At 43.2% G+C, this 25,767-nt stretch overlaps 1 protein-coding gene across 4 annotated transcripts; it reads right to left on the bottom strand.

Annotated features, from left to right (window-relative positions):
- Window positions 1–7,998: 7,998 nt before the first annotated feature.
- SLC6A14 (solute carrier family 6 member 14) lies at window positions 7,999–23,242 on the bottom strand. 4 transcript variants are annotated; one of them, XM_079318885.1, is made up of 15 exons: window positions 23,089–23,242; window positions 22,035–22,109; window positions 21,782–21,950; window positions 19,852–19,983; window positions 18,197–18,358; window positions 16,763–16,898; window positions 15,875–16,007; window positions 13,943–14,083; window positions 12,726–12,954; window positions 12,517–12,642; window positions 12,308–12,426; window positions 11,053–11,152; window positions 10,554–10,663; window positions 9,410–9,577; window positions 7,999–8,190 (listed from the first exon to the last, which is right to left on the bottom strand). In XM_079318885.1, exons 1-15 carry the CDS (start codon window positions 23,155–23,157, stop codon window positions 8,038–8,040), a joined length of 2,022 nt encoding a protein of 673 aa, XP_079175011.1. In that variant the 5' UTR covers window positions 23,158–23,242; the 3' UTR covers window positions 7,999–8,037. The 4 variants fall into 4 exon arrangements, with proteins under 4 accessions (XP_079175011.1, XP_079175012.1, XP_079175013.1 ...); XM_079318886.1 differs by lacking the exon at window positions 23,089–23,242 and adding an exon at window positions 22,520–22,595; XM_079318887.1 differs by lacking the exon at window positions 22,035–22,109.
- Window positions 23,243–25,767: the final 2,525 nt, after the last annotated feature.

The raw sequence follows: 25,767 nt of genomic DNA, 5'->3' as shown, positions 1-25,767 counted from the left end.
AAAACTGTCCTGCATTTTTTGGACTATGCACATTATGGGAACACATACACAACCCATGGCAAAGAGCTGTCTTCCTGAAGGAGGGATTTACTTAAGAATAGAGTTTTTCATATATATATATATGAGATGTTCCCAGTGTGCTAACCACGTTAGATGAACACCTCTCATTTGCTTAATCTTCAAAAAAAGTCTCTCACATATACAAATACCATCCTTGGAGAGCTGGGGGTCCCACAAACAAAGACGAGAAAGAACACAAACAAATTTTGAGAAGCTAAAGTGGGGATGGTGTCCCCAAGCTCACACAGAGATCAAAAAGAAGACTGGCTAGGAAAACTGGAAGACCCCCTTATGATGTATAAATGAGACAAAGAGCACATGGTGCAAAGTCAAGTCTTCAGGTTTAAGGATGAGGATTTCTGACTGCATTTGGTGAACTTGGGATGACACCAAACTGCCAAACTGCCATGGAAAAAGCAGATGCAATTCTAAGATGTACAAGAAAAGTCATTCCAGTAGAGAGAAAACAATTTTAGCATTCTCATATAAAACATCTGGAATAGCCTGCAGTACTCTGCTTTTTTAAGAGAGTTACTCAAGAAGAAAAGGAATAAAGGAAAAAATGAGAGGAACATGTCTTTTTCTTGGCTTACAGATTATAAATAGAGAAGTGTCATGGCAGGTGGCTCTCTGAGAAACTCAGTGCCAGAGAGGAAGGGCAGTCAAGCTGAATCACAACACTGATACCTGAACAAGGGGAAAAAGCTGCTCCTGCTGGATGCCAAGGGCTGCACCTCTTCTGATAGGGCTCCTTGTACCTTCCAGCACTGGGACAAGAGCTGTCCCCACCCTCCATTAGCTGATGAAGCACAGGCAATAAAGACAACAGCCAGGCCAAAAAGCTCTCCAGCCTCCTGCAGCACTGGTTTAACTGCAGGCCACAACTGCACAGTCATTAGTGTTTACAAAACAAGTTTCCAGAGAAGCAAAATTACACAGTGAGGAAATAATAAGCAGCAGTGTAATCAGATGTGAGAAGGAGATCATTTCATTACCTGAACCAGCCTTCATTATTCACCATTTCCCTGGCAAGAGCTGATAAATGCAGGCTAATGAATCTTCGCACTTGGACGAGCAGTTGGAGCTCAGTGCTGCCACATGCAGAGCAGGACCAGGGGGTCCAACTGCCAGCTGAAAGCTCAAGAGCTAAAATACCAACTCATCCATTGCAGCACTGCAGTGAGAGGAGGGAGAGGTTTTAACTACGCCTGGCCTGGTCTTACAGAGTCACCTGGGCTGTGGGAATGCTGTGGCCACTATCTGGCTCAGAGGAGCAAACTCTAAACATCCCAAGAACAATAGAGGATGCTGTTTATGCTGGTGATATGTGCAAAGACAGAGCCAGATCTCTGGGAAAAGCCTTTCAGGTACAATAGTATCAGTCCTGACAGTTCCTTCCCCATCCCAACTGTTAAATATCATCCTCAGCCTGGTAGATAACTACAAGATAACTACAGGGACAGAGGCAACAGCACCAGCACACAAAAAGTAGGACCTTTGTCCACTTCTGTGGTGCTGTCATTTAATACAGTTCCCTGTTGTCTACTGTAGCTATTCCTCCTTTTAAAAAGCAGAGAAACAGAAAATGCACCATTCACTGTTGATAATTATTTTAAAAAACCACCCCACCCCACCCCCCCCCCCCAAAAAAAATCTCTAAACACAAACAGAAAACAATCCTAAAGAAAATATCTGATAAGGGGAGCAAGCCTCCTTACAAAAATGAGTTCTCAGAGTTGTCAAGACAATCCCTCCTTTTCCTATACTTTCTGCATGTCTCACCAGCATCATGGATCCCAAATTTCATATGAAGGAGAACATTTGGCAAGGTTCCTCTGGAAAGAGCTTAGACACTAACAGCCCACATAAGACGAAAACCTATTCAGAGAGGAACACACATATTCTGACATTACAGGGAAATACTGCCCTCATCTGTCTTCCAGTGACAGGTTTTATTTTCCTGCTTGTATGCCTAAGCCATTCCTCACTTCCAGGATGAAAAGGTGACTGTTGTTGCAACCAGCTCCAAAGTCCCTGCCCAAACTCAAGCTATTAAACAATGCTGCTGTTGGTAACTGGAATCAATATGACCATGTTGCTGCAACAGAGTTTAAATGTAAAAATTTCTCAATTCTCCACACTGAAGACAGTGTCTAGGCCCGAAAGAAGAAAATAGTTTGTAGATTCTTTATAAAACTAAAACCAAAGAAAGAAAAAGATAATCCTAATGCCAGGAAAACACAGTATTGAGAGCAGCACTGGGATTCAACAAGAGCAGAGCAAGCCCTCCTCCTGCAGCCATTTGCACACTCATGCACCAGGCAGGGTGTCTGCAGTGCAGACAGTTATAGAAAGCACAGAGAATGAGGTTGAGGTTTTGCTTCTTTCATCCACACTGGCAAAAATCTGTCATACACACACACACACAGAGGAAGCATGCTTTAAGCACCATCAGTGGCCCTTGGGAAAGTGAAATGAAGGAGCAAATGAACATTCATTCATATTTCATAAAAGTATAAGCTTTGACATTGGAAAAATACATCTAGTAAACAATATATATTACTAGCCAGTTCTGTAAGGGTTTGGGGTGCAGAAGGAGCCTCTATTAAACCTACCTCAGTGAGACAATCCTCAGAAAGTGGCTGGTGAAAAGTGCAGATCCCAGCACAGATCTGGTAGCATTTCAGAGCTCCAGAGGAGCATGGCTTTTAAAGCAGATGGAGGTGCCTGTCCACCAATGCCTGTGCCTTTTAGTTCTTTTATTGATGTTAGCTCTGCTGAAGCTCAAAGATAGGAGCTGGAAAGCCCAGCTCTTCTAGTTCACAGTTTACTGACATCCCTCCCTTAACTTATCCCCCTTAACTCCTATTCCTTTTCTTTTGTAAATCCCAGATTTAATCAAAGTCTCCATCCCAAAATTGACTGTACAATTTCACATCTTAATGGCTGGAGCATCATCCCAGATCATCCCAGCACAAGCAGACAGGTCTCATTTGATAGCAACAAACTGACTCTGGCAGCTTGGGGCAGGGGTCTACTATCAACCACAGAGCCTGGATTTCAGAGTTCCCCCAGCAGCATGGTCAGCTCTCACCTGGACAAAGCCTGGAGCTGCCACAGGCATGGCACAGCCACGAGCTTTGTCCAGCCTGGAAGGCAGGTGATGGGAACAAGGCTGGATGCTTCCTGCCCCATAGCTCCACACTAACATCCAGGCATGGTATCCCCACCTAAGGGAGACAGGCTGGCCAAAGCTTGTCAGAAATATTTTGATCTATACAGAAATGCTCATGGGAACATTTTTAATGGTTTTGTTGAAAAATCAACCCTGAAATTAATTTTGTTTCTAATTGCTACCCAGTTTTCTGGATGAAAATTTTCAAAACAGTCCTTCCAAACTGATTTTCATGGAAACATCAACCCCAAATGATCTTTTCCAAGATCACATAAGAAGCAGTACACTCAGGGCTGCCCAGCCTCACACCAAGGATCCCTCCAGTGACTCACAGTAGTTTTTCCCAGGTCACCATCTCCAGTCTGGTTAATGTCTCAGCAGTCATTCTCTCACCCCAGCCTTTCTGCCTGACACCTTAATTTGATCTGTCATTTCACAGCCCCGTAGCTCTATCTGAACAGGTGGAATCTGGCAGATTCCTCTCATTATTTTAGTCTTTGTCAAACAGCTGTTATTAATTCACAGTAATCTGCAGATTTCTAGATTTTCCTGTAAGCATTCTCCTTTCTCTGATCAACAGCTGCATTTCACATCACTCTGTTATTCCTTCCTACATTGCTGTCTGCCTTCCCAGTCTGTCCTGGGCACATAATGTGTGCTTGCTTCTTGGGGTCTTACCTGGAATTTCCTCTCCTGCTTTTGAAGTACTTCCACAAGACTCAGCAAAGTAAAACTAAGGACCAAAATTCCTGGTGCTCATTTGCTTGAGTTTAATCAATCATTCTGGCCACACAACACTTGGGGAAATTTTATGTTTTCATGCTGCTAGTATTTTACTGACATATATGTGTGGTTACAAGTTGTCTTGCAGGCATCCAGTTCAGGGGGTAATGGTGAAAATGAGCTCTCTGCTTTCTTGAAAACACCACAATTCATTTTTTAAGGAGAATTACCTTTCTTTACTTTTCTTCTATTAACACTGCAGAGAACAATTATCCCTCCTGTGGAGTGGATCTTCCATCATTAGTGCTTGCTGCTGGTTTCACCCTGTGGAACTCAGACTGCCCATAGCAAACCAGCCATGGTCTCCATACTTTTTAAAATTATAGTTAAGCAACTCTGCCAAGAAGTTCTACTTTCCTGATTTCTTGAAGGAAAATAATGAAAATCTGGGACTCAGGAGATTGAGTACCTGGAGATGAAACTGTATCCAAGCTCTGTTGAATGTGAATCTGTTCATGTCCAGCAAAGCACACACACAGAGAAAATTCAATGTATTTCTCTTGACAACAATCTTAATTTTCTTGCAAATTAGTTACAGTTTGCAAATGTTAATCTTATAGCTTGAAGTTTACTCTTCAGGACAGTTGTAGGAGATTAAACCACAGGTCCAGAGCAGGACAGCATCCTGTCCCTGACCCAAACCTGGATTAGACACTAGGGAAGAGCATAAGACCCACAGAAGCATTACAGAACCTTTTGCATAAAATTCTTGAAATCTCCTGAGCCAGGAGTAGTATCTTGTTGAGAGCTCTTATTTTCATCAGTTTACTAAATAATTTTGAAGCCATGCAACCATTTAGTACCAACACATTTTAGGAAGGAGCTCCAAAGTTGGACTGAGCATTGAGCAAAACATTCTTCCTGTGCCTTCAAAGCCAACACCTAGTTAAGTTCCCATCATTTATCTGGTTCTAAAATTGCTAAAAATAACAAATAGCCATCTGTCTTGGTTTTGGAGACAAATTTTAGGAGAAAATGCCCTGGAATGAGCTTTTCCTCTAAAAGGGAAAAGGCTTCAGTAACTCCCTTTTCTTCTGCCAATGAGAGAAATTGATAGCAGCAGGTGAAAAAACAATTGAACTGTTTATTAACAAAAATAAAGGGAGCCAGGGGTGGGGGGATGGCAGTGCCTGCAAAGCACAAAAAAGGATGCAATAAATGTTAGATATGGAATCCCAGAAACTTACCCTCCACCCATATACACCCACAGCAGAACAGAAAAAGAAAACCAAAAACCAAAAACAAAAAACACCCTCAAAAATGCCTAGAAAAATACACAGGCTGACTACATGGTCTGGAAAACGAAATGTCCCTCTGTCTCAGGGAAGGGGAAAAGCAGTTCACACCGCAGCCTGGTGGGTTTTGATGACCTTTCTTTCCCTGGCTTGGTCTTTCCCAGGGTTCAGACAGACCAGGGCCACCCTGCAGGCTCCCCACACCGGAGAGGGGAAAATAAAAATAACGAACAAACAAAAATTTTCAAACAAAAAGCATTTGCCACTGAAAAGCCTCCAGGCTGAGGGAAGGAAAAAAAAAAAAAACCAAAACACCAAAAAAAAAAAACCCCAGAAGTTTCTCACCTAAATTGGCAAGAATTAATCCAGCAGAAAGCAACAAGTAACAATCCATGAGCTGGAGAGGGATTGAACAGAGCCCGTGCCTGGGGCTCCCAGCCCCTGGGTCATCTTTAAGATACCACAGACATTTCTGGGCATAAAGCAGATGATTAATAAATAAAGTATCATCATAAAACCACCCAAGAAGTTTATCTCAAGCCTTCCTGAGATTGTTTCACTGAGGAAGAAAACCTTTGATAGTAGCTGTGACTACTGTCAGTCAGCCTGACTTTGAGCAAGCAGAGTCAGTCCAGGTAACTCCATTTGTCATTCTGGGAGGCTTTGGCAGGGCAGCATGATGAAAACAACTCCTAGAAGCCCATAAGACAGGTCCAGAGCAGGAGCAGCCTCAAGTGAGCCCTGTGTGCTTCTTGCAGGGCAGTAGATGGCTGGTATGAGCCTTCAGCATCTCCTTTGCAACAGATTTCCTGAATTCTTTCTGAAGCTCATTTGTCCAATCTTCTTCCCCACCATCTCAGTGCTCTCACTCATTACTTCACTAAGTGCCCTCTCTTTCCCCAGGTCTGGGTCTGTCCCTCCCTGCTCTTAGCTCCAATGGATGGAGCACCCTCCTGCTCCCAGCTTCTTCACTCTTTTCTGGTGAAACTATGATCCTAGAGCAGCTGGAGCACAGGAAAAGGGTCACCTTCACCAGCTTCTACTACAGCCTCCAGTCACACAGTCCTTTTTATAAATTCCTATTTAATTACTTTCTGTACTTGCTGAGCCCACTCCAAAACCAGACTAAGACAAGACTTTCTGGAGGTTGAATCTTTCCAGTTCAAGCTCTCAGAGCCGTAGGATCATAGAAGCATTTGTGGTCACCAACTCCACACAGATAATTAAAAGTTTCCAGGTTCAGACCCATTAAAAACAGAAAATCACATTTTATTTGCCAGTTCCAAAATCATTAAAAAGAGGAAAAAATCACATTTTGTTTGCCATAAAGTGTTGATTTGTCACAACATCTTCCCCTGCCCTCCCCCCCCCACCCCCCCCAAAAAATCCCAACAAAAAACAAACCAGTATAAAACATACACCAAGGCATGCAGCTTAGGCAAGAATGCCACTATCCACACTCCTTCATGTTCAGAAAAAGTGAAAAAGCCCTGAGAGGAAGTGACAGCTTGTTCTGCTGCTTTGTTCCCAAGAAACAAGTATCACAGTGAGAGAGATGTTCCTCAGCACACCAAATATATTCATTCTCTACATAGTCTTTTTTTCCCCCCCTTTATCAGGATTCACTTGTATTACAAGTGAAGTCAGTTTCTCTTCACCCAACCCTCTCCTGCCTATGTAGATGCTCAAGTCTGTGTTCCCAAAAGCATTTAAAACTTCATAACTTTTCAGTAATTTCATGATTTCAGCAAATTTTGGAATAACAGCATGACAAGGTAGTTGTAACCTTCACTTTAAGTAAAGTTCTGCTTCTTTTGGCCCTACCATAACACTGTTTGAATCTTTGAAAAAAGCACTTTGAGTTCCTTTGGAAGGGAAAACCCAAATCTCAGTGAAAGAAGCAGAAAACAACTTGATAGGTAAAGCATTGATGAAAGGAGGAGAGCAGACAAACCAGGATTCAATAGTTACTCTTTCATTCTGCAGAGCCTAATGACAGAGTATGGAAACATGAGGTTTTTGAATTGCTGACAGATGAGCACTGAGCATGGGCATGACAGAGAAGATAGCTCTTTAGGGATCCCAAGGGGAATAATGAGAAATAGAAAGCAGCCAGCTTTCTAATGTTTAAGCCTTATTTCCTATGATAGTAATGTTTTGCCACTCAATATTTATATTTGTTTAGACAACACACATACACACACAGAGCATACTCAACATCAAATCCTGAGCAGCCTCCCAGCACACTGAGCAAAGCTTAGACAGAGAAGAATTCCTCCTGTTCCCAGAGCTCCAGTGCCAGGCAGCAGCACACCCATTCCCCTCTGCTGGCTGCACACCCCTGGGGTGGCAGAGCACAGAAGGCAGCAGCTGCAGCTCAGGACACACACACACACACACAAAAAGCACCTTGGGGCTCCAGCTGGGGAGCACCAGAATGTCTTCACTCTCCTCCACACCCGTATCTGCAGTCCAGCTGGATACCAGTTGGATGGGGTTAAGCGTGCCCAGTCCAGCACTGGGAGCCTGCAGTGTATTATCCTGCCCTCTCAAACTACATATCTGGTGAGATCTCAGTGCCTAATTGATGTGTTCCTCCCCAAAGACTAAAGCACTAAAAATAAATAATACCACTTACTTTCATCTGGGGGCTGGATTTTAAAGGGCAAGGGTGCCGATTTGCCTTTTTCTTTTTTTTTCTTTTTGCCTCGTCCCTTTCCAATACAAAAAGACAAAACCCACATATGTGCTAAAAAACAATCATCCAAACAGCCATTAAACACATCATATACATTGTTCCTTGTACACAGCCCCAGACACAGTGGGAATCTCGTGCTCCCTTCTCTTGGGATCCACAACGTGGCTGTATCGCTCTCCCCGGTGCCGCTCCAGGTAGGGGCCCCAGTTTGCAGCAGGCCGGCAGCAGCTGACAATGCGCTGCAAAACAAAACCAAGAGCTGTTCCATGGCTTACTCTAGCCCACTTTCAAAATACAGTAAAATCATAGATTGATGTTGGGAAGGATGAACCAGGAAAACCTTACAAATATGATTGCTTAGATTCTGAAAATATAGAAACCGTAAGTGAGATTGAAATACCAAACCTCAGTTAATAAACTATAAGACAATAGGATAGCCAGCTAAAAGTAATGCCCTCTTAATAGAACAATGCCTTCTGCTGGAGAGCAGGTCCAAAGGTCAGAGAAGACCCTGCTAGGGTCCAAAGAGTAGATTTTAGAGTTTAAAGTACAACACACTATGGTAATGTAATGTAATGATTCTGATAGGCTGTATGTAAATGCTATATAATTTGTATCTTTTGTTAGATTGGTTAATAGAAATTAGAATATTCATCATAGAAGAATACTTATTGTATTGTAAACAGGAAATCGCTCTCTTACTCTTGCTTTCCCCCTCTTTCCTCTCTCTCTTTCTTACCCTCTTTGCTCTTACCCTTTACTTCCTCACTCTCTCTCCGTCCTGCTCAGGGCTGTGGCTGGCAGCCCTTAGCAGGACTTTCTATCCCCATGCCCTTACAATAAACTGCACCTGTAGCACCAGTTTATACAGAGTGCCTGAGCTTGTCCCAGGGATTGTCCATCCTGATACAAAAGACTCCCACAGCTCTACATACGCACTGCAACTCAACAAATGGCAAATCACCAAAATTGTTTAAAATAGTTCCAAGTAGATTTGGGGTCAGTGGGTTCTGGACCCTGAAGTCAAAAACAGGGAAAGCTGTGGCCAATACAACTGTTTGGGAAAGCTTGCCAAGAGAAGAATGCCTCAGATCTGTTGCTTGCTTCTGTGAGGAGTGGGAGGCAGAAGTCCAGAAAATGATATGGGGATAGAAAGCAATATAAATTCTTCACAGAATTTAAAGGAGCTGGAATAGCAACAGAACTGATGAAAAAAATCTCTTTTGAATGGTGTGTATGTGTGCACTCCCAGAGAACTAGACTTTATCTTCTCATCAAAACATGGTAGGATAGATGCAACTTTGATGTAACTACCAGAGATAATGTTTTGATCTAAAAATCCAGTTGAAAAACATGTCAAAGTAGTAGATGTGTTGGAGAAGAAAGCACAGATGGTCCTGATAATACCAAAGAAATTAAGATTTGAGGTGATGACAGTGGGCTTTTTTTTTCCCTTACCTCAACAAGGCTTCCTTCAGCTTTAAGTATTTTTACAATAGCAACAATGGGAATCCAGATGACACAGAAGATGATCATGCACCAGCCAACAGCAGTTCCCCAGTTTGGATATGACACTGAGCCATAAGTGGGACGTGAAAACGTGATCAAAGACCAGATCAAAATAGCCTAGAAAAAATGGCAAATCAATAAGAGAGAAAAGCAGGTTTCCAGCAACACTGAATTTGCACTGCTTGCAATTTGGGTTAATAAAAAGAAGAGTTGTCTACAAGTTCTGCACTGTTCCATCTTGCTTTGAGTGTGAGAACAGTTGTGCAGGATTTGATGTTCAGTCGTCACCAAAGACTGAAGGGCAGGACTGAAAAATGTCAGTGAGATGCACTAAGTATATCTGTGTTTAAACATAACTTGATCTCTGGGTTCTCTTAAAATCTTATGCTGAATAATACATATGTTGCTGGCTGAGCCCAGTACCTTCCTCTATAAGTTTTATGCATTCCTGAGTTCCATTATTTACAGGAACACAGGAAAGAATCTAAGATTAGAAATTGGCAAATATTGCTTCAGAAATTAGATCGTTTTAAGCATTTTTGAAACTATAGTCTGGAATGATTACAAGTAATGTGCTGGCCCGAGTGACTTGCCACTGCTCCTGGATTGGGGATGTTAATAAATTCTGTCACAGTAAAATAATCCAACCATCTACACTCACAATTATAAGTATGGTGTAACAAAAAGTAGACATTAACACGATATTAAAAGGTCTCAATCAGACAGGAGAACAGAATAACATCTGACCCCAAAATGGGATTTTCCTCAAAAGGTTTTCAAACCAATCTCAGTCTAAAATTAAGATAATCCAGCTGCCAAGGCAGAGGATCTAGTTGTTCTATGTTAGACCTTGGGAGTGTAGAGCCAGCTCATCAGTAACTGATCTCAAGCTCCAGCCTCTGCTGGAGAGGATCAGAGGAGGAGGGAATGAATCAGACAGCAGAGACAGCCCATAGATACTTCACTGGCACAGCTATGCCCCATCTTTATACAGAGAGCCTGGGCAGTCAGCCCTGAATCTTCACACAGAAACCTCTTCAATATGAAGTGATGAGTTCTGTCCCACTAACACAATCCAGTCATGTGCACGCACCATTAACAGCGCAGGAGTGATGAAAAACCAGCATATTCTCCACCACATCCAGAACAAACAGCTCTTCTTTCCAATCATCATTTCAATGTCTTCAATGAACCTGTTTCCTCCTGTTGGAAGACAATCAGGGGGCTCATTGTAAAGGTACCTCCCTTGCAGATGGGGTTACTCAAAAGTGATCAAAGAAAGGCAATGATCAAAGACAGTTTCTCCAGTTCTGCATTATTTATTAACCTTTTTGTTCTTATGCTGTTCAGACTGTTAACGTACCAATTTTTTATTGCAGTAATCAGTATATATATCATACCCCTGGCACTGCTCAAGCCCAGGCTAGATGGGGCTTTGAAAAACCTGGTCTAGTGGAAGGTGTCCCTGCTCATGGCAGGGGGCTGGAACAGTGTGATCTTTCAAGTCCCTTCCACCCCAAAACCACTCTGTGATCTACACTGTTCCTGGGATTGCTTAGTTTAATTATGTGTTTTCAATGCAAATAATTTACCGTAAATGTAGATGATGCCTATTATCTCCAGGACAGCTGAAATAAGGATTCCCCATCCAGCACAGAAGTGATCTATTAGGTTAACCCAGTAAATTCCTGCCTGCAGAACAAACAGTTGAGGTTAAAATTGGAGTAGTAAAATACTTACACAAAATAAGATGCTTTTGTTCAAGACAATTTAACTAATCACGACTGAGTTTTTAAGTTCACAGTTCCCCAAGTCAAGTACAGATTTGTGAATATTATTTTCTTCAAATCTCTCTATGTAAAGTTGAAAAGCACATCAAACAAAATACTATAGATACTAAGACCAAGATCTATGTATGTGCAGAGCATTTATAAACAGCCGAGAGCAAGATTTAAATTTGAAGCTTACAGGAATAAAGTTGGTGCTGAAGTTTTCACACTGAGCTACAGCAATAGCTATACCAGTTATCAATTCTGGGAGGCTTCTATCCTCCTATATACACTACTTCTCCATGGGGCTAACCACAGCTTTAAACACCAGCATGCAACAGAGGATCACAGAGCAGGAAACAATCTCTGAGCCATTTTACACTCTGGTGTCCTAAATCCCTTGCAAACTTCCCCACCACCCTGTTTCAGGACTTATGTGCTTTGCTTGACCATACAACTGTCTACTCACCACAATCACATAAATCTGCATTTCTAGATGAAGTAATTGCAATGAACCTTCATACTCTTAAAAGCAATTGCCTCAAGAAATTTTACACAGTATACTTAAAGTTCCTTTTCTATATGTCTATTTATATATATATACACACACAGAGGAGAAGTAACCATGCAATCTACAGATCCTCATGAGCTAATGGGTTTTTATTACATGAACAGGCCATTCCTCAGTTCCTGTCCTGATTGGTATTGAGTTCTGAACAAAAAGATCCCATCAGCATTTATTAGCAGTACTCACTGTGCCGTGGACATGTTGTATGCATGTACTTGTGATTACACAAACAAATTCCTGAACTGAGGAACGATAAATCAGGCTGATAGTACACAGGCTCTGTAAAGGCCTTCTATTTAAAAGCATGTCTCAGTTCAATAATCACAGAAAACCTTGGTTCTTCAAGCTTCCCCTGGGAATTGCTTACTTGCATGTCCAGGCACACTATCAAAATTCAAGGGTCTCTAAGACTGATCCACAAGGACAAGAACAGTTGGAAAAACTTCTTTGATTTGAGTTCATCACTTGCAGCATAACTAAACTCACAACCCCAAAAACTTAATTTCTTACCTGAGTAACACAGATAAGCCCAAGAAGAAAGAGCACTGCACACAGACCCAGGGTTATAGGCACTCTTAATTTTTTCATCACTTTGGGACTTATATCTTGAATTGTGGTTGTAAGTGTTTCTGCAAAGGAAGAAGTAGGGAGTCTGAGCAGCACAATTAAGAAAGGCAATGGTCATTTGAAAAGCCATGAGTCACTTAAAACCCACTCACCTATGCTGGCAAACTGCGAGTCAAGACCCAAAAGCAGAAGCATGAAGAAAAACAAGAAGGACCACAGAGGAGAAACAGGTAACTTGGAGAGAGCCTCTGGGTAGGCTACAAAGGCCAGGTCAAATCCTGAAAACAGTGGAAAGAAGGAGGTTATTGTCATGCCTTGGCCAATGCAAGTCCCAGTACCAAAATTATGACCATCAGCCTACCTGAGTCCACGACCTCTGACACGGGTCTCTCAGACACAAATGCCATATGTCCCAGGATGGAGAATATTGCAAACCCAGCAAATACACTGGTGACACAGTTGGTCACACAAACTAGAATGGCATCTGAGTAGCAGTTGTTGTGGAACTTGTTGTATGAAGACAAAGCAACAAGCCCACCCCATGCCACGGACAGGGAGTAAAATATTTGGGTGGCAGCATCTTTCCAAACCTACCAAAAAAAAAAAAAAAAGAACATTACTGTATTACTTATAGTACTTATCATAAACATTTAAATCTGTTTAAGGTCAAGGGTAATTTTTTTCATTCAGCCTGTATATCTAATTCTATTTCACATGAATTTGAGGGAGGATAGAATATAGCACACTGGTGACCTTGCAGTCTCAATCACAAACGGTATCTTTATGATCTCCAAAGGTCATAGGGAATACTTAAATATTTAAGAAGTCTCAAAGGTCATATTGCTGAATACTTAAATCTTATTGGGCTAACCCTGAAGAAGAGATTCAATTTGTTCACATAGGTGGGTTGTTGAGATATGAATCTTGGCACAGAGCCAACAAATAAGGATAACTAGGACTGGCTGCAGGAGTGAGAACTTCCATGTACCCTCCCACTTGTGTGAGTCAAACACATCATTACCCAGATAAACCACTTCTGCCTCTGATGCAGCCCCTCAGCTAGTGCCAACCACTCACTGAAGTACTAGAAATAAATATCACACTTAACTGTTGTTTTTTATAAAACTGCAGTAATATTGGCATAAGCCAGAACAAAAGAAGCCCTGGCTTTCTTTGCACGAGGTGCCCTTCCTGGTCCACCTAATTACCCAAGGTAATTTCTCAGGCAAGGCACAGCCTGAATTCAAACACAGGGATCCCCTCCCTTATGATAAAGTCCCTCAAAATTATCAGCAAGAAGTTTCTCAGCAGGCCTTGCTAAGAAGAAACTCCAGCATGATCCCCAAGAACTGTTCAGAGGCAATAGCACAGCTGTCATCACTGGTGTGGCAGGGACAGGGAAGAGAGTGACTGTCTTTCAGTTCAAGAGTAGCTGGAAGAGTGGTTGGACTTTTTACACAACCAGCTGCTGATACAAAATACAGGGCAGGACCTGAAGCAACTGACAGGGGAAAAAAAAGCAGCAAGCCCACATAACAAGGGAAATGTGTCACAGTTGTGGGGCTGACGCTGCCTCACCTCTGCCTCCATCAGCTTGGTGATGTTGGACTGGCGCCCAATGTAGTACTCAATGCCATCCAAAGCACCTTCCAGGGTGGCCCCTCGCACCAGCAGGATCAGCAGGATGACATATGGGAAGAGTGCAGTGAAGTAGACAACCTGCAGAAAGACAGGTGTGAGGGGATCCACAGACCTCCATGCAGGAAGGCTGGACAGACTTTAGGCTAAGGTCTGCTGGTACAAAAGAAAAACAGGGAGCCAGGGAAGTGAGCACATGCCAACCACCAAACCTTCTGGCTGAGCCGGTTCTGGAGCTGCATTCCAGCAGAAGCAGAAGGCCCAAGCCACACATCCACATTTCAGATTGCACTTGACTAGTCTCAGAAATGCTTTTTCTGACATGATTGACTGCTGTAGCAAGGTCTGGACTCAACTACCCCAGACATCTCTTTCTAAGTAGTACTTCTAGCAAGTGCAAACTGAAAGCCAGGAAAAACTAGGTGATCAGGGTAGAATTATCTCCTGATGAGCTCCCTGCTACTCCCACCCACCAAAAACAAGCAAACAAACCCAAAAAAAACCAAAACAAAACCATTTTTAAAAGTCGGTGTTCTGGAGGCCTTCTTTACAGGAGCAAGGACTCCAGGTTCTCTCAGGCACAGATCTATTGTGTTGTTGTTTGATCATTGAACACAATGGGACCAAGGCCAGCAGCAGAGTTATTGCCACACAGGCTATTTTCAACAATACTCTGGTTTCTTGAGTCTTAGTTTCAGTGTTATGCAGACAGGTAATTTACCTAGTACTGCTGGTTCCACCCAGCCAGAGCATTGCACCATCATGTGGCGAGTCTGACATTTCTGAAGACCTCCCTCATGCTTGCTTAGAATGGACAATTCTCTCTGCTTTTCATCTGTCTTGCTACTGCCCAGCTAGATTCTTCCAAGTCTCACCTTACTCTCCAAAGAGGATTGCCTTGTGCCAGAAAAAAAGTGACAACAGGAAGAGCCAACTGTCAGGAACCCAATGAGATTAAGAGGAGCCATGCAGCCAAACAACTGAGGCTGGGAAAGCACAGATACTCCACCCCAGAGCATGACACAAGGGCAGAAAGCAAAACAGGAGGAGGCATCACACTGAGCAGAGGAAAGCAGGCAGCAAGGAACCAAAGAAAGGCAGAATGACAGAAGGAAAAGGAGGGGGGAAAAAAATCTGTGCAGAAAAGGTGAACAAAAGAACAGAGGCAACTGAGGCTGAAGGAGTAAATGATGGAGATACAACATGAAGGTGAGAAAAGAGTATGAGGAGGTAGGAACAAAACCAAGAAAAGAGTCTCAGATGAGGAAGGATGAAATTAAGCCTGCCTGAAGACAGCCAAGCCCAAGAAAACTCCAGACAACCATGCTGCAGCTTGTGGAAATGGGAGCTCAGCAGAGGCAGATTGTGAAAACAAGCATCTAAGTACCTTGTCCCTAAAAATCATTTCAACTTTTGGGAACAAACAACATTTCACAATGTGGCAGGAACCTGCACACACACATCTGTTCACAGGACCTGACCTGTATTGTCCAAACATCTCAACCAGACTGGAAATACAAAATAATCACCGGGTGTTCCCGGGGCGTGTGCCCACGTGTGCCATCACATGCACGCTTCCATCACAGCCCAGGCAACTGCTAAAACTCAGCTGGAACCACTGCATGACAGCAAGATCCCAAAATACAGGGTAGCCTGGTGGAGTTGAGGCCCAGGTGTTAAGTAATGGCTGTGTAATCAGCACTTTACTCATATTTTATGTAACAGCTAGGAAGCTGAAGAGGGAAGCCAAATGCTGAGCCCAGCAGAGGGGGGATGTTAGGACTGCATCCTGCCTTGTGCTAAACTTCCCTGGTCCAACTGACATTGGAAGGGCAGAATTAGGCCAAAAGTCATCTCCTTGCTCTAACATACCTTTCCAGAAGATTTTATTCCTTTAAACAGGGCAGCTGCAACGATTATCCAGGAGAGGAGGAGGCAGAGAGCCAGGTACCACACGATCCTGCCGGTCTCATCCAGCCCACTCGAGCGCTGCAGAGCCACTTTGCTGAAAGCACAGGATGCTCTGCTCAGGAGGGGCTGCAGCACACACCCCCACACCCACCCAAACATGCACCCTCCCCTCCTCTGCAGCTGCTTCTCAGGAAAACATGAGCTGCTGTGTGTGGCTGTGACAAGACTGCAGCTTCTTCCAAGAGTGTGCAGTTAGAATTGCACAATTGGCATTGAGAAAATGTACATTTAACTGCATTTTTGAAGCCTTCCAGCTCTGATCTCTCCATACATCTCCTGTAAGGCCCACCTAAGACATTCTGTGTTAATAATGAAATTCTGACAGGAAGAGAAGAGCCCATAAGAATCAGTTTCCAGGAACCCAGGGAACATGGGGCAAATTGAGATCATGGGGCTATAAAGAAATGGCAATTTCACAACAGGCCCAGATTCAGAATAAGGTGAATATATTTTACACAGTAACTCCTGAGAAAAATAAAAATATATGCTATATGTAAAGATGCCAACTAGTGCCTACCAGGACTCCAGAGAAAAGGACTTCTTTAAATTGGAGTATTTTTCAGTTGGTTAAAGGTTGACTTACTTGCTTCTATTTCTATATATAATTTCTCTTATAAAGGCCAAACTTATCTATTAAATTTTAAATCCCTTCTATAGTGATTTGCATGCCTGTGTCTCTTGACTAGATTTTTTTTCTGGAGTGCAAGATAAGACAAAAATAAAAGATATATCCAAAACCACAATGAATAAAAAGGTATTTTTTGTAATTTCTTTAAAGTATTTACTTACTTCCAGTATTGCTCACTGGGAAATTGCACTGGTTTGTAATTTATGGTGCCATTTATACACGTGAGATTGTGGCTTGTGATGACTGAGAAGTTTGCACGAATGATTTCCCCACCCAAGGTTGCATTGCAATCATTTACTGAAATCAAGAAAAAGGAATCATTAACACTGGGATGATTATTATTTAAAAAAAAAAAAATCAGACTGATACAGTAAATGTGTTTCCTAAGCAATTACAGCTTCAGTTTGCCTGCTAACAATATTTAGAAACAAACCTGAAATGTCATTTGCAGCTGTGACTTCACTACTTGACTGTAAATTTAAACATCAAGAGTCTGTTTTATTTATCCTCAAGAATACTCATAAAAATCAGAAGTGAGCATAGCTAAAATTGTAGCCTTGGTTACTCTATGAAAACCTTTGTCCCAAACCAAGGTGACACATAGATCATTTGGTTTCATCTTACTGTGGCAGAGAGCACTTTAAATATTTTCCTTGGAGCAGGATTAGAGGAATGGAAACTAGGGTTGGAAACTTTTTGCCAGAACATACAATAAAAAACACTTTATCTGCATACGTAGCAGCATTTACTGGAAATTCTTGTTGAAGCATATTTCAGGTCAGCTTCTTCAGTTCAGTTTTGTGTTCCCCCAAAACTTACAAATTATATACTGAAATATTTTTTTGTTTTGCCAATAAACAATCATCAACTTTTTGTTACATTAGGCATCATAGAAGAGGTTTTCAGATCTATGGTTGAGATATATTTACATTAATACGGTAAACAACGTAATCCATCCTGACCTGTCCTTGTTATTTTAATAATCACTGGTTACCTGGCAAGACATTTCCAGCTGCTAACTGGTAATTACCTCACCAGCTTCACCTTTTGCCTTAAACTGGTCTGGTATGGAAACTGGCGAGATAACAAGTGTTATGGCCCTACATCTGCAGTCGAACACAAGAACAATAGTGCAGAGATAGATTCTAAAGGGTTAATGAAGTGTGAAACCAGTGCCTGAGTGGTGCTCAGGATTACCATTGCCACAGGGGAAGCAAGAGATAATGAAAAAACCTCGATAAAAAATACTGCACCAGTTTGTCTCAAGGAAGGAAAGTATTTTTTTGCCACTAAGCCTGATGAAATGGGAATGCAGTATTTCCAGGGATTGCATGTACTAGAGAAAAGCTGAGGTTTTTAAAAAAGAAAAAGAGGATCCAACAAGATTTCAGCCCAGTTCTCTGTAGATTTCCCAAGCACCCAGAACTGGTGGCACGGATGTGGATAAGCATCACTCCTCTGTGTTCAGATTCAAAACTCCAGGAAGGACTTTTGAAGCCACAGGTAGCTGTCCTGCTCCTATACTCCCATCTCAAAAAACCAGTCCAATTACCAAAACAAAAATAATATTAAATTCTACCTGGTAAGTATCATACCTATTCGTGTCTTGCTGCAGAATTCATCTGCCCAGGAAAAGCACTCTGACCATGGGAGCACTTTTTGAAATGAGGCAAATAAATAGTAAAGTGCATAAGCAATGATAACGTTGTAGTAGATAGTCACAAATGCTGAGATGATGACCATTGTGATGCCCACTCCTAGGAAAGAGAAAGACACAATGTCTTAACCACCCCAAATTCAGGTTGCAGAAATATCCCCACCAAAACAAATAGCCTTCACTTGACTCTTCAAAGGCTACTTGGGAAGAACTTGAAGTCGGTTTTTGTTTGGTTATAAAATATTTTATAACAGCAAACAAACAGTGAAATTTTAAACCCATGAAATGATGGACATGATCCAAACCAACCCTCTCAAACACGGTTTTGAAATAGAGTTTGTATCAGGCCCATAGAAAAATTGGAATATTTGCAAAGTCTAAGGACGAAATTCAGTATTTTCTTCTCTCCCTATTCAGACAGAAACTTAGTAAAAGAAAACAAACTGTACAAGGACATGCCCAAGCCATTTTAAAGATTCCACTGTAATGAATGCTTTAAACTGGCAAGTAAATTTTGCCAGTATTACTGTTCTCCCCCTTTTTAAAATTTGTTTTGTTCTGTGAGTTTGGGAAAGCCTGACAAACTGTACCAGTCATCTTAGAAACGATATTTAAGTTTCTCTCTTCACAGACACATCAATGATATGCTGTGTTTATAAACTTTTGTTTTAAAGATAAACACACTGCTTCATGAAAGCTCTTGTGCTGCAGAACAGAGACTAGCAAAAAGAGTAAATGTTGGGGCAACCAATCTCTGTAGGTGACAAGCAAATTCTTGCTGCATCAGAAGGAAACTTCCTTGTTCCTACATTAACTCCTCTGGCAGATTAAGGCAAATAAAACCATTGTATAGTCCTTTACACCCATGGCTCAGGGCTGGGATGGACAGGTGAGCAAAGCACATGATTAATTGTTCCCAAACAAATCTCCCTATGAAATACAAACCCTCACAAACTACCACTGCAGTGTGCAGACATTTCTCCTATCACAAGAGGCACTTCAGTTCACAAAGCCAGAGCCTGGGCTGTTTTATCACACCAGCAGATGACTCCCAGGGCAGCTGCTGGATGACTGTGCACAATATTGCACAGAGCAGCCAGACCTGAATGCCTGTGCACACACTGGCAGCCAAATACAGAATTAATCCATCCAACACACAGTTGCCTTGCAAGCTACCTTGATGTGAAGCATAAAAAAAGTGATAAAGTCAACTTCTAAAATTTGTTTTCAATCTGTTGCACACAGTACACCAGTTGTTTTACTGAAGTTTTCCCTTGCACAGCAGAACAGGGATATTTCCTTCTGCCTGGACAGCTGGAGTGAGGGTGATATGCTCCTTAATACTGGAAGAATCATTGATAAAACTTTTCACAACCAAGAACCTTTTTGGGGAAATCTTTACTCAACATCTGTTTATTAACTGAATAATGAGGAAGTATGTACCTGGGAACATAAGACTGACCCTGTAACGTTAGGAATAGGTGCTACATGGATATTGGTGTCTCAGAATTAGTAACTTTATGAAGAAATCATTAATTCACAACAGTGTATTATTAGAATTAAAAAGATCTCAGAAAAGATAACAAAACCAACCTTGAAACAATGGTAGTATTCTCCAGACAGAAACTGGCCCCAGACTGGCAAACTGCCCAAGGGAACATTCCATGAAAAATAAGGGCAAGCCAGCTAATGCCAACATCAGGGTATAGGGGATCAGAAAAGCACCTGAGAGAAGGAGAGAAAAAACAGGGGGAAAGCAGAGTCACACACACAGAGAAAACAATGCATCTTTCAGCATTTACCCCAGTTTTATCACATTTTATACTCCCCCTTTCCCCTCAAATACCCGACTGTAGGGGCTTTTTTTCAAAATAGAGAGGTTTGTTTCCAAGTCCTGTTTTCTATAAGACTAAATAGCACCTACAATGAAGAGATCCAGACTGTCAGAACTGCTGATTTAAAAATAATGGCTTCTCTTATAGGAAGTAAATTAATTTTACAAAAACTATTGAAGTTGTGCTCTAATACAAGCAGGAACACTGCTCAGCTGTAGGCACCACCAGCCTTGTCCACTTTCTATTTAATCTTTCAGCTTTTAATTTAAAGAGGAACAGAACCATTCCTGTGTGTACTTAGCTGTATTTTGCAACTGCCCTGTTAAGTAGCTACTGGACATCAAAGCATGAAGATTATTTTCTATGGTTGGCTGAGTCCTGTGTCAAACAGCATCTCAGGATGGCTCTTGTTCAAGTCCATTTAAAAGTGCATGTTAACCTGATATCAGTGAGCACCCTGTTCTGAGGAAGGGACTGGCACTTCTTTGTATGTGCTCAAAAGACAGGGAAAGCGAGAGCACAAGTTTCATAAACACAACATGATACCCCTGCAGGAATCTGTCCTCATCACTCTCAGTGAATTTATGCAATCAAGGACCTGGTTCTGCAAGGAACTTCAAATACCTGATGTAATTTCAGGAAGCAAATTGTCCCAGAGAATTAACTGGATTACTCCTGTGTTTTGAAACAAAGATGTAGCAGTTGTCTTTACCACGCCAATCATGGGCAAGGGGCACAGAAAAGGAAGCAAAGAAGCATAAGTATGCTTTAAATGCAAAGTTTCTGCTGCAGCAGATAAGAAAAAAAGTATCAAGTCCAAGGGCCGACATCACAACTTATTTTGTTTTCACAATTTTCTTCAACAAAACTGTAAGTAATGCAAACCAGCCAAGCTCCAATAAATATTCTGTACTGAGAATGCCTCCTTATGCTCCATGTGCATGTGTGTGGACTGTGCTGCATTTATAGACCAGAATTTGACTTCAATGACTGTTAGGCAGAGCAAATAGGTACATACAAGTAAATTCTCTGCAGTTACTATTTACGCTCTCTTTAATTACCAGGCAAGAAGATAAAGGTAGCCTGGCAAGAAGATAAAGCTCTGGAATACAAGCAAGGAAGCCAGTGCCTCTGTTTGGCTTTGTCACTAGTTCATTGCATAAGCAGGTAGAGGCTCTCTCTGTCTCACACTTCCCTAGTGTCTAATCTGGGTAATTATTAAACTGGGATAATTATTCCAGCTTAGATTGTTTGCATGGAAAATCAAAGGTGCAGAGGGGATTCAGTTGTTCTCTATAAACATACCAGGTATGGTATATAACATAAACGTACTAGGAAGTAAGCACTGGAGAAGGAGAATAGCTATTTAGACAAGTAGAGGATATTGGCACATGGACCAAAAAGGTGCATGTTGGTTGTGAATAAGTAAGAAGAGTTCTGGAATTCTCAGGTAGAAATTTGCAATTCAAACCAAATACTATTTCCCTTCTCAGCTGGCACTCAAAAAGCACAGAGATGCCTCTCACTCCCCACTCCCATGAGTGGGCTCTATCCCAGTTCCCAGGGTGATGCACTCATCCAGCTTTGACAGAACATGCCCAACCTCAGAGCTGGCCATGGGAGCTTGCCCCCCTCTCTCCTGGGGACAGCAAGGTGTGCCCACCCACCCCTGCATTCAGCACAGGTACCTCCTCCATTCTGGTAGGTGAGGTAGGGAAAGCGCCAGACGTTGCCCAGGCCCACGGCATAGCCCACCATGGACAGCAGGTAGTCGCCCTTGTTGGACCAGTTTCCTCGCTCTGCGTTCTCATCGCTGCCGCTGGAGTGGGCATCTTTTTCATTTGTCAAGTTGAAGTCCTTGGAAGGGAAGAGGGAAGGCTTGTGATCACTCACCGGGCAAGAAAGGCAATGATATCCTCATTTCTCTGTCCAGAGACATACCTTGGCAAGCCTGGGGAGCTGGAGGCGCCATGGGAGGGTGGGCACAGCCAGCTGTGCTGCCAGTCCAACTGCTCCCTGGCAGGACAGCACAGACCTGTGAGAGAGGGTCCTGCCAGAGCACCCGAACACCTCTACAGAGAGTTTTGTCTTAGTCCTTTGTGCAGTCAGCTCCTGGGGGCAGCTCCAGTAGACTCCCCAATTCTTCCTCTGCACATGCCCAGATGCCCCCACAATTCTCCAGACGTTCACATCAGTACTTTAAAAAACACCTGTCCTAGTGCCTTTCACAGATGCCCAGGTGTTCATCTCACTTTACCTTCCACTACCTGTTAGGATCTCACCTGCCCAGACAACTTCATACCTGCCCTCAGCAGGTAAAACAGAATCTGCACTCTGCTTGCCCGAGCGCCTCTACGCCCACCTGGGCAGCTCCACAGCCCACCTGCTCAGGTGCGCCTCCGGCCCGCCTCCCCCCGCCGCCTCACCTTCTTCTTCCCGCAGGACAGAAAGCCGGGCAGGCTGAGCATCCCCATCTGTGCCGCAGCCGCTGCGCTCTGCCCGCGCCCGCCGCCGCCGCCCTTTATCGGCGCGGTGCCGCCCGCCCCTCGCTGCCCCGCCGCAGCCGCGGCCCCTGCGCTGCCCCGGGCCCGGGCGGGGCCGCCTCCCGCCCCGGGGCAGCCCCTCGGAACCCGACCCGATCCCCGCCCGCTGACCCCGCGCCCACTTCCTCGGGAACACCCGCCCGCCGAGCCCTGCCCGGCCCGCTGCCCACATCCCCTGCGAGCACCGCCTGCCCTCCGCCCGACCCGCTTCCCCTGAGGAACCTGCCTGGCTCCCTGCCCCGCTCCGGCCTCTCCTTGCGCCCTGCTGCCCCCCTCTGTCACCCACCTCCTTCCCCTCTGCCTCCTCTACCCACACACTCTGCTCCTTTCCCTCTCCCTCCAGGCTGCCCATCAGGCACCGACCCTCACCTGAGCAGGTGCCCCCGCGCCTCCCCACGGAGCCCCTCTCTGCATCACCTACACTCCCTGCCCGACAGCCGCCCCACCTCTACCTGCTCCACGCTGCAGTCCTGGCTCAGGAGACGCCGTAAAGGAGAGGACACTAGGGGGTTAAACACCATGGAAATTTCAGCCTCTGAACGCACCTTTCAGGTACAGGCACAGAAAGGGCAGGTCATAAAAGTCATCTCCAGAGGAGGAATTTAAAAAGAAGGGCTTGAGGATTCTTCCAAAGCTTTAACTACCAAGGTGGCTGTGACATTTCACCCTTTAGGGGAAGAGATGTCACAGTGACCTTCCCCAGGCATTCCATAGGATCACACAGGAGGACGCTGGTCAAAGCACACTCGGTGTACAGACATAAGGAGACACAGATTGATTAACTGGTGACTTAATTATTCTCCCCTATTTATAAATGGTCTTTTCCATGGCTCTTTCAGATCCACACCTGGACAAATACTCTTTTCTGTCCAAATTAGTGGGACCTTTCATTTAGCAAAGTGCTACTCAGCCTGTCTCAATCTAGCCACAACTAAGAGGTACATTACCTCTTAATTGGTACAGGTACTCCTTAGAGTGACAACTAAGTACCAACCAAGTACGTTGGAGGTACAGGTACTCCTCCAGGAGTGAGGAGAGTGTGGAACAGCATCTGAAAGGTGGGAAGGTAAAATAAGATTGTATTTTATCACTCTGTGCAGCAGATTCTCAAGGAGACTTCTATTTTAGATACTGGAATGATGCCAGAATACTCTTACCTTGGGAACAAAAAGCCAGTACAGGTGCAGCGTCCTGACACAGGCTTTAGGAGAAAATAATAAACAAAAATTAAAGAAAACACTCCTTTACAGTTTGCCTGCAAATTCAGAATAAGTGGCCGAGCTACAACACCAGACACTTCAGGTTGGTTCTCTCTGTAACAATACAAAACTCACTCAGACCAAGGACACACTGAGAAATTAGTCCTTAGTCTTCCATCTGTCTGAACTGTATGTAAACTAAAGGAGCCTTATTGAGCCACATTGAATATGTGAAAGTTTCTTTTTAAATGTATTTTGTGTATCTAAAAGAGAAAAGAAAAAAATCACAGCACAGGGATAAATGCGGGGTGAGAAATGGAGAGATGAGGATCTTCAGAGAGGATCCTCCTGAAGCAGGGCTGTGTTTCCCCTGTTAGCTCAGCACTCACTGGGGCTGATCCATCAGGCTGGTTCCTCACAGCCACCTACCAGCCAAGCACCATGCCAGCCAGTCACCCCTGAATGTCTCAGCTAGGAATACAGAATTATTATCAGCCAGCAAACCAGAGCCAGTTTGGCTCTAGCATAGGTGAGATATCCCATCTCCTGATCAGCAGCCCGACGTCATTTTTCTTTTCCCACTTTTCCAGGGGAAAGCACCCCTGGATTACTATCAATTCCATTTACAGAATCTTCTGTTAGTCCAATGGTGAGAAAAATTAATTTTAAAATAAATTAATTATAATCTTAACATGCTAAGAATACAGCAAACAATTCTGACATTTCCTAGGAGCAGTGAGATACCCATGTTTTCCATTTGGTTGCATCAGTGCTATTATCAGATGTTGGGTATTGCCCTTAGCTAACACAAACAGCTCTGGTGATACAGCAGATTGTGTTTGATGTGCTTATTTAAGAATACGATGAGTAAATTCTGTTCTTAACCTCTATCTTCTGTGATAGCCATGCTTACTAATATTGGCACCTGGCACACACATCTAAAACTGATTCAGCAGACAAAGCTGGGGCTCAGTTACCTCTCCCCTTCCCAACTGGCATGAACTAAAGACCAGAAAACCCACTTTGCAAATCACTTCAGAACACACTAAATCCTGGCAGGCCAACACAGACCAACCAACAACTGCTAAAAAACCCCCATGCTGGCCTTCAGGATCTTAAGAAGATGACTTAAATCATTTAAATGTCTATCAACAGCATGTAATTACTCTCATTCAGAACTCAACAGGTATGTTACACTCTCTAGAGGAGAGGATCAGAAAGACAGGGCTGCTATAAACTGACAGGTGAAGCAAGGCAAAAAACTTAAAATGTTGGCTCTTGCAGCTGCAGGAATTATCCCCTCCTTTACATCTGAACAGAATCAAGCTCTACAGTTCACATTTAAATTAATGCTTTCTGCCTAAGAAAGCATCAACCTTGGTTTAAAGTCAAAGTGATAAAAAGTGAGACAATTTCTTTGGTGTTGAACTGACCTACAGGTAACTTGAAAAAATATATATCAGTCATGGGTCTAGAATCCCATGAAAGCAAGGCAGCAATCTGCATCTGGTGAGAAATGTCTTTTTTCACTGTGAGCCTGCTGTAAGCAAGGTGGAGGAGTTTCTACAAGGAGGCAAGGCAAGAAGTGGCCCTTCTGCTTTGGAGACAGAATGGAGAGGCAATGATGATGGTGTCAAGAACAAATCCAACCACTTGTGCAACCAAGGCATGAAGAAAATTTTGCTTCCAACTCTGCCAATCCCTTCAGGGTGATGAGGTTTTGCTTATGGGAAAAGGAGTTGACATTTTATATATCCTTCCTGGATCTATTTTTCTTTATCAGTTTTTACTTTTCTCCATAAGTGGGATGTTCATTGTTGCTGCTGAACAGGCCACCAGGACACACACATCTACTCAGTAAGGATCTTCTCCCATGAATTTGTTTTCATCAAATGGAAATCCTGAAAAAATCTGAAAGGGAACATCAAAAGT

The sequence above is a fragment of the Erithacus rubecula genome, assembly GCF_903797595.1.
Source record: "Erithacus rubecula genome assembly, chromosome: 15".
NCBI classification, from domain to species: domain Eukaryota; kingdom Metazoa; phylum Chordata; class Aves; order Passeriformes; family Muscicapidae; genus Erithacus; species Erithacus rubecula.
This window is presented reverse-complemented; position numbering and strand designations above follow the sequence as displayed.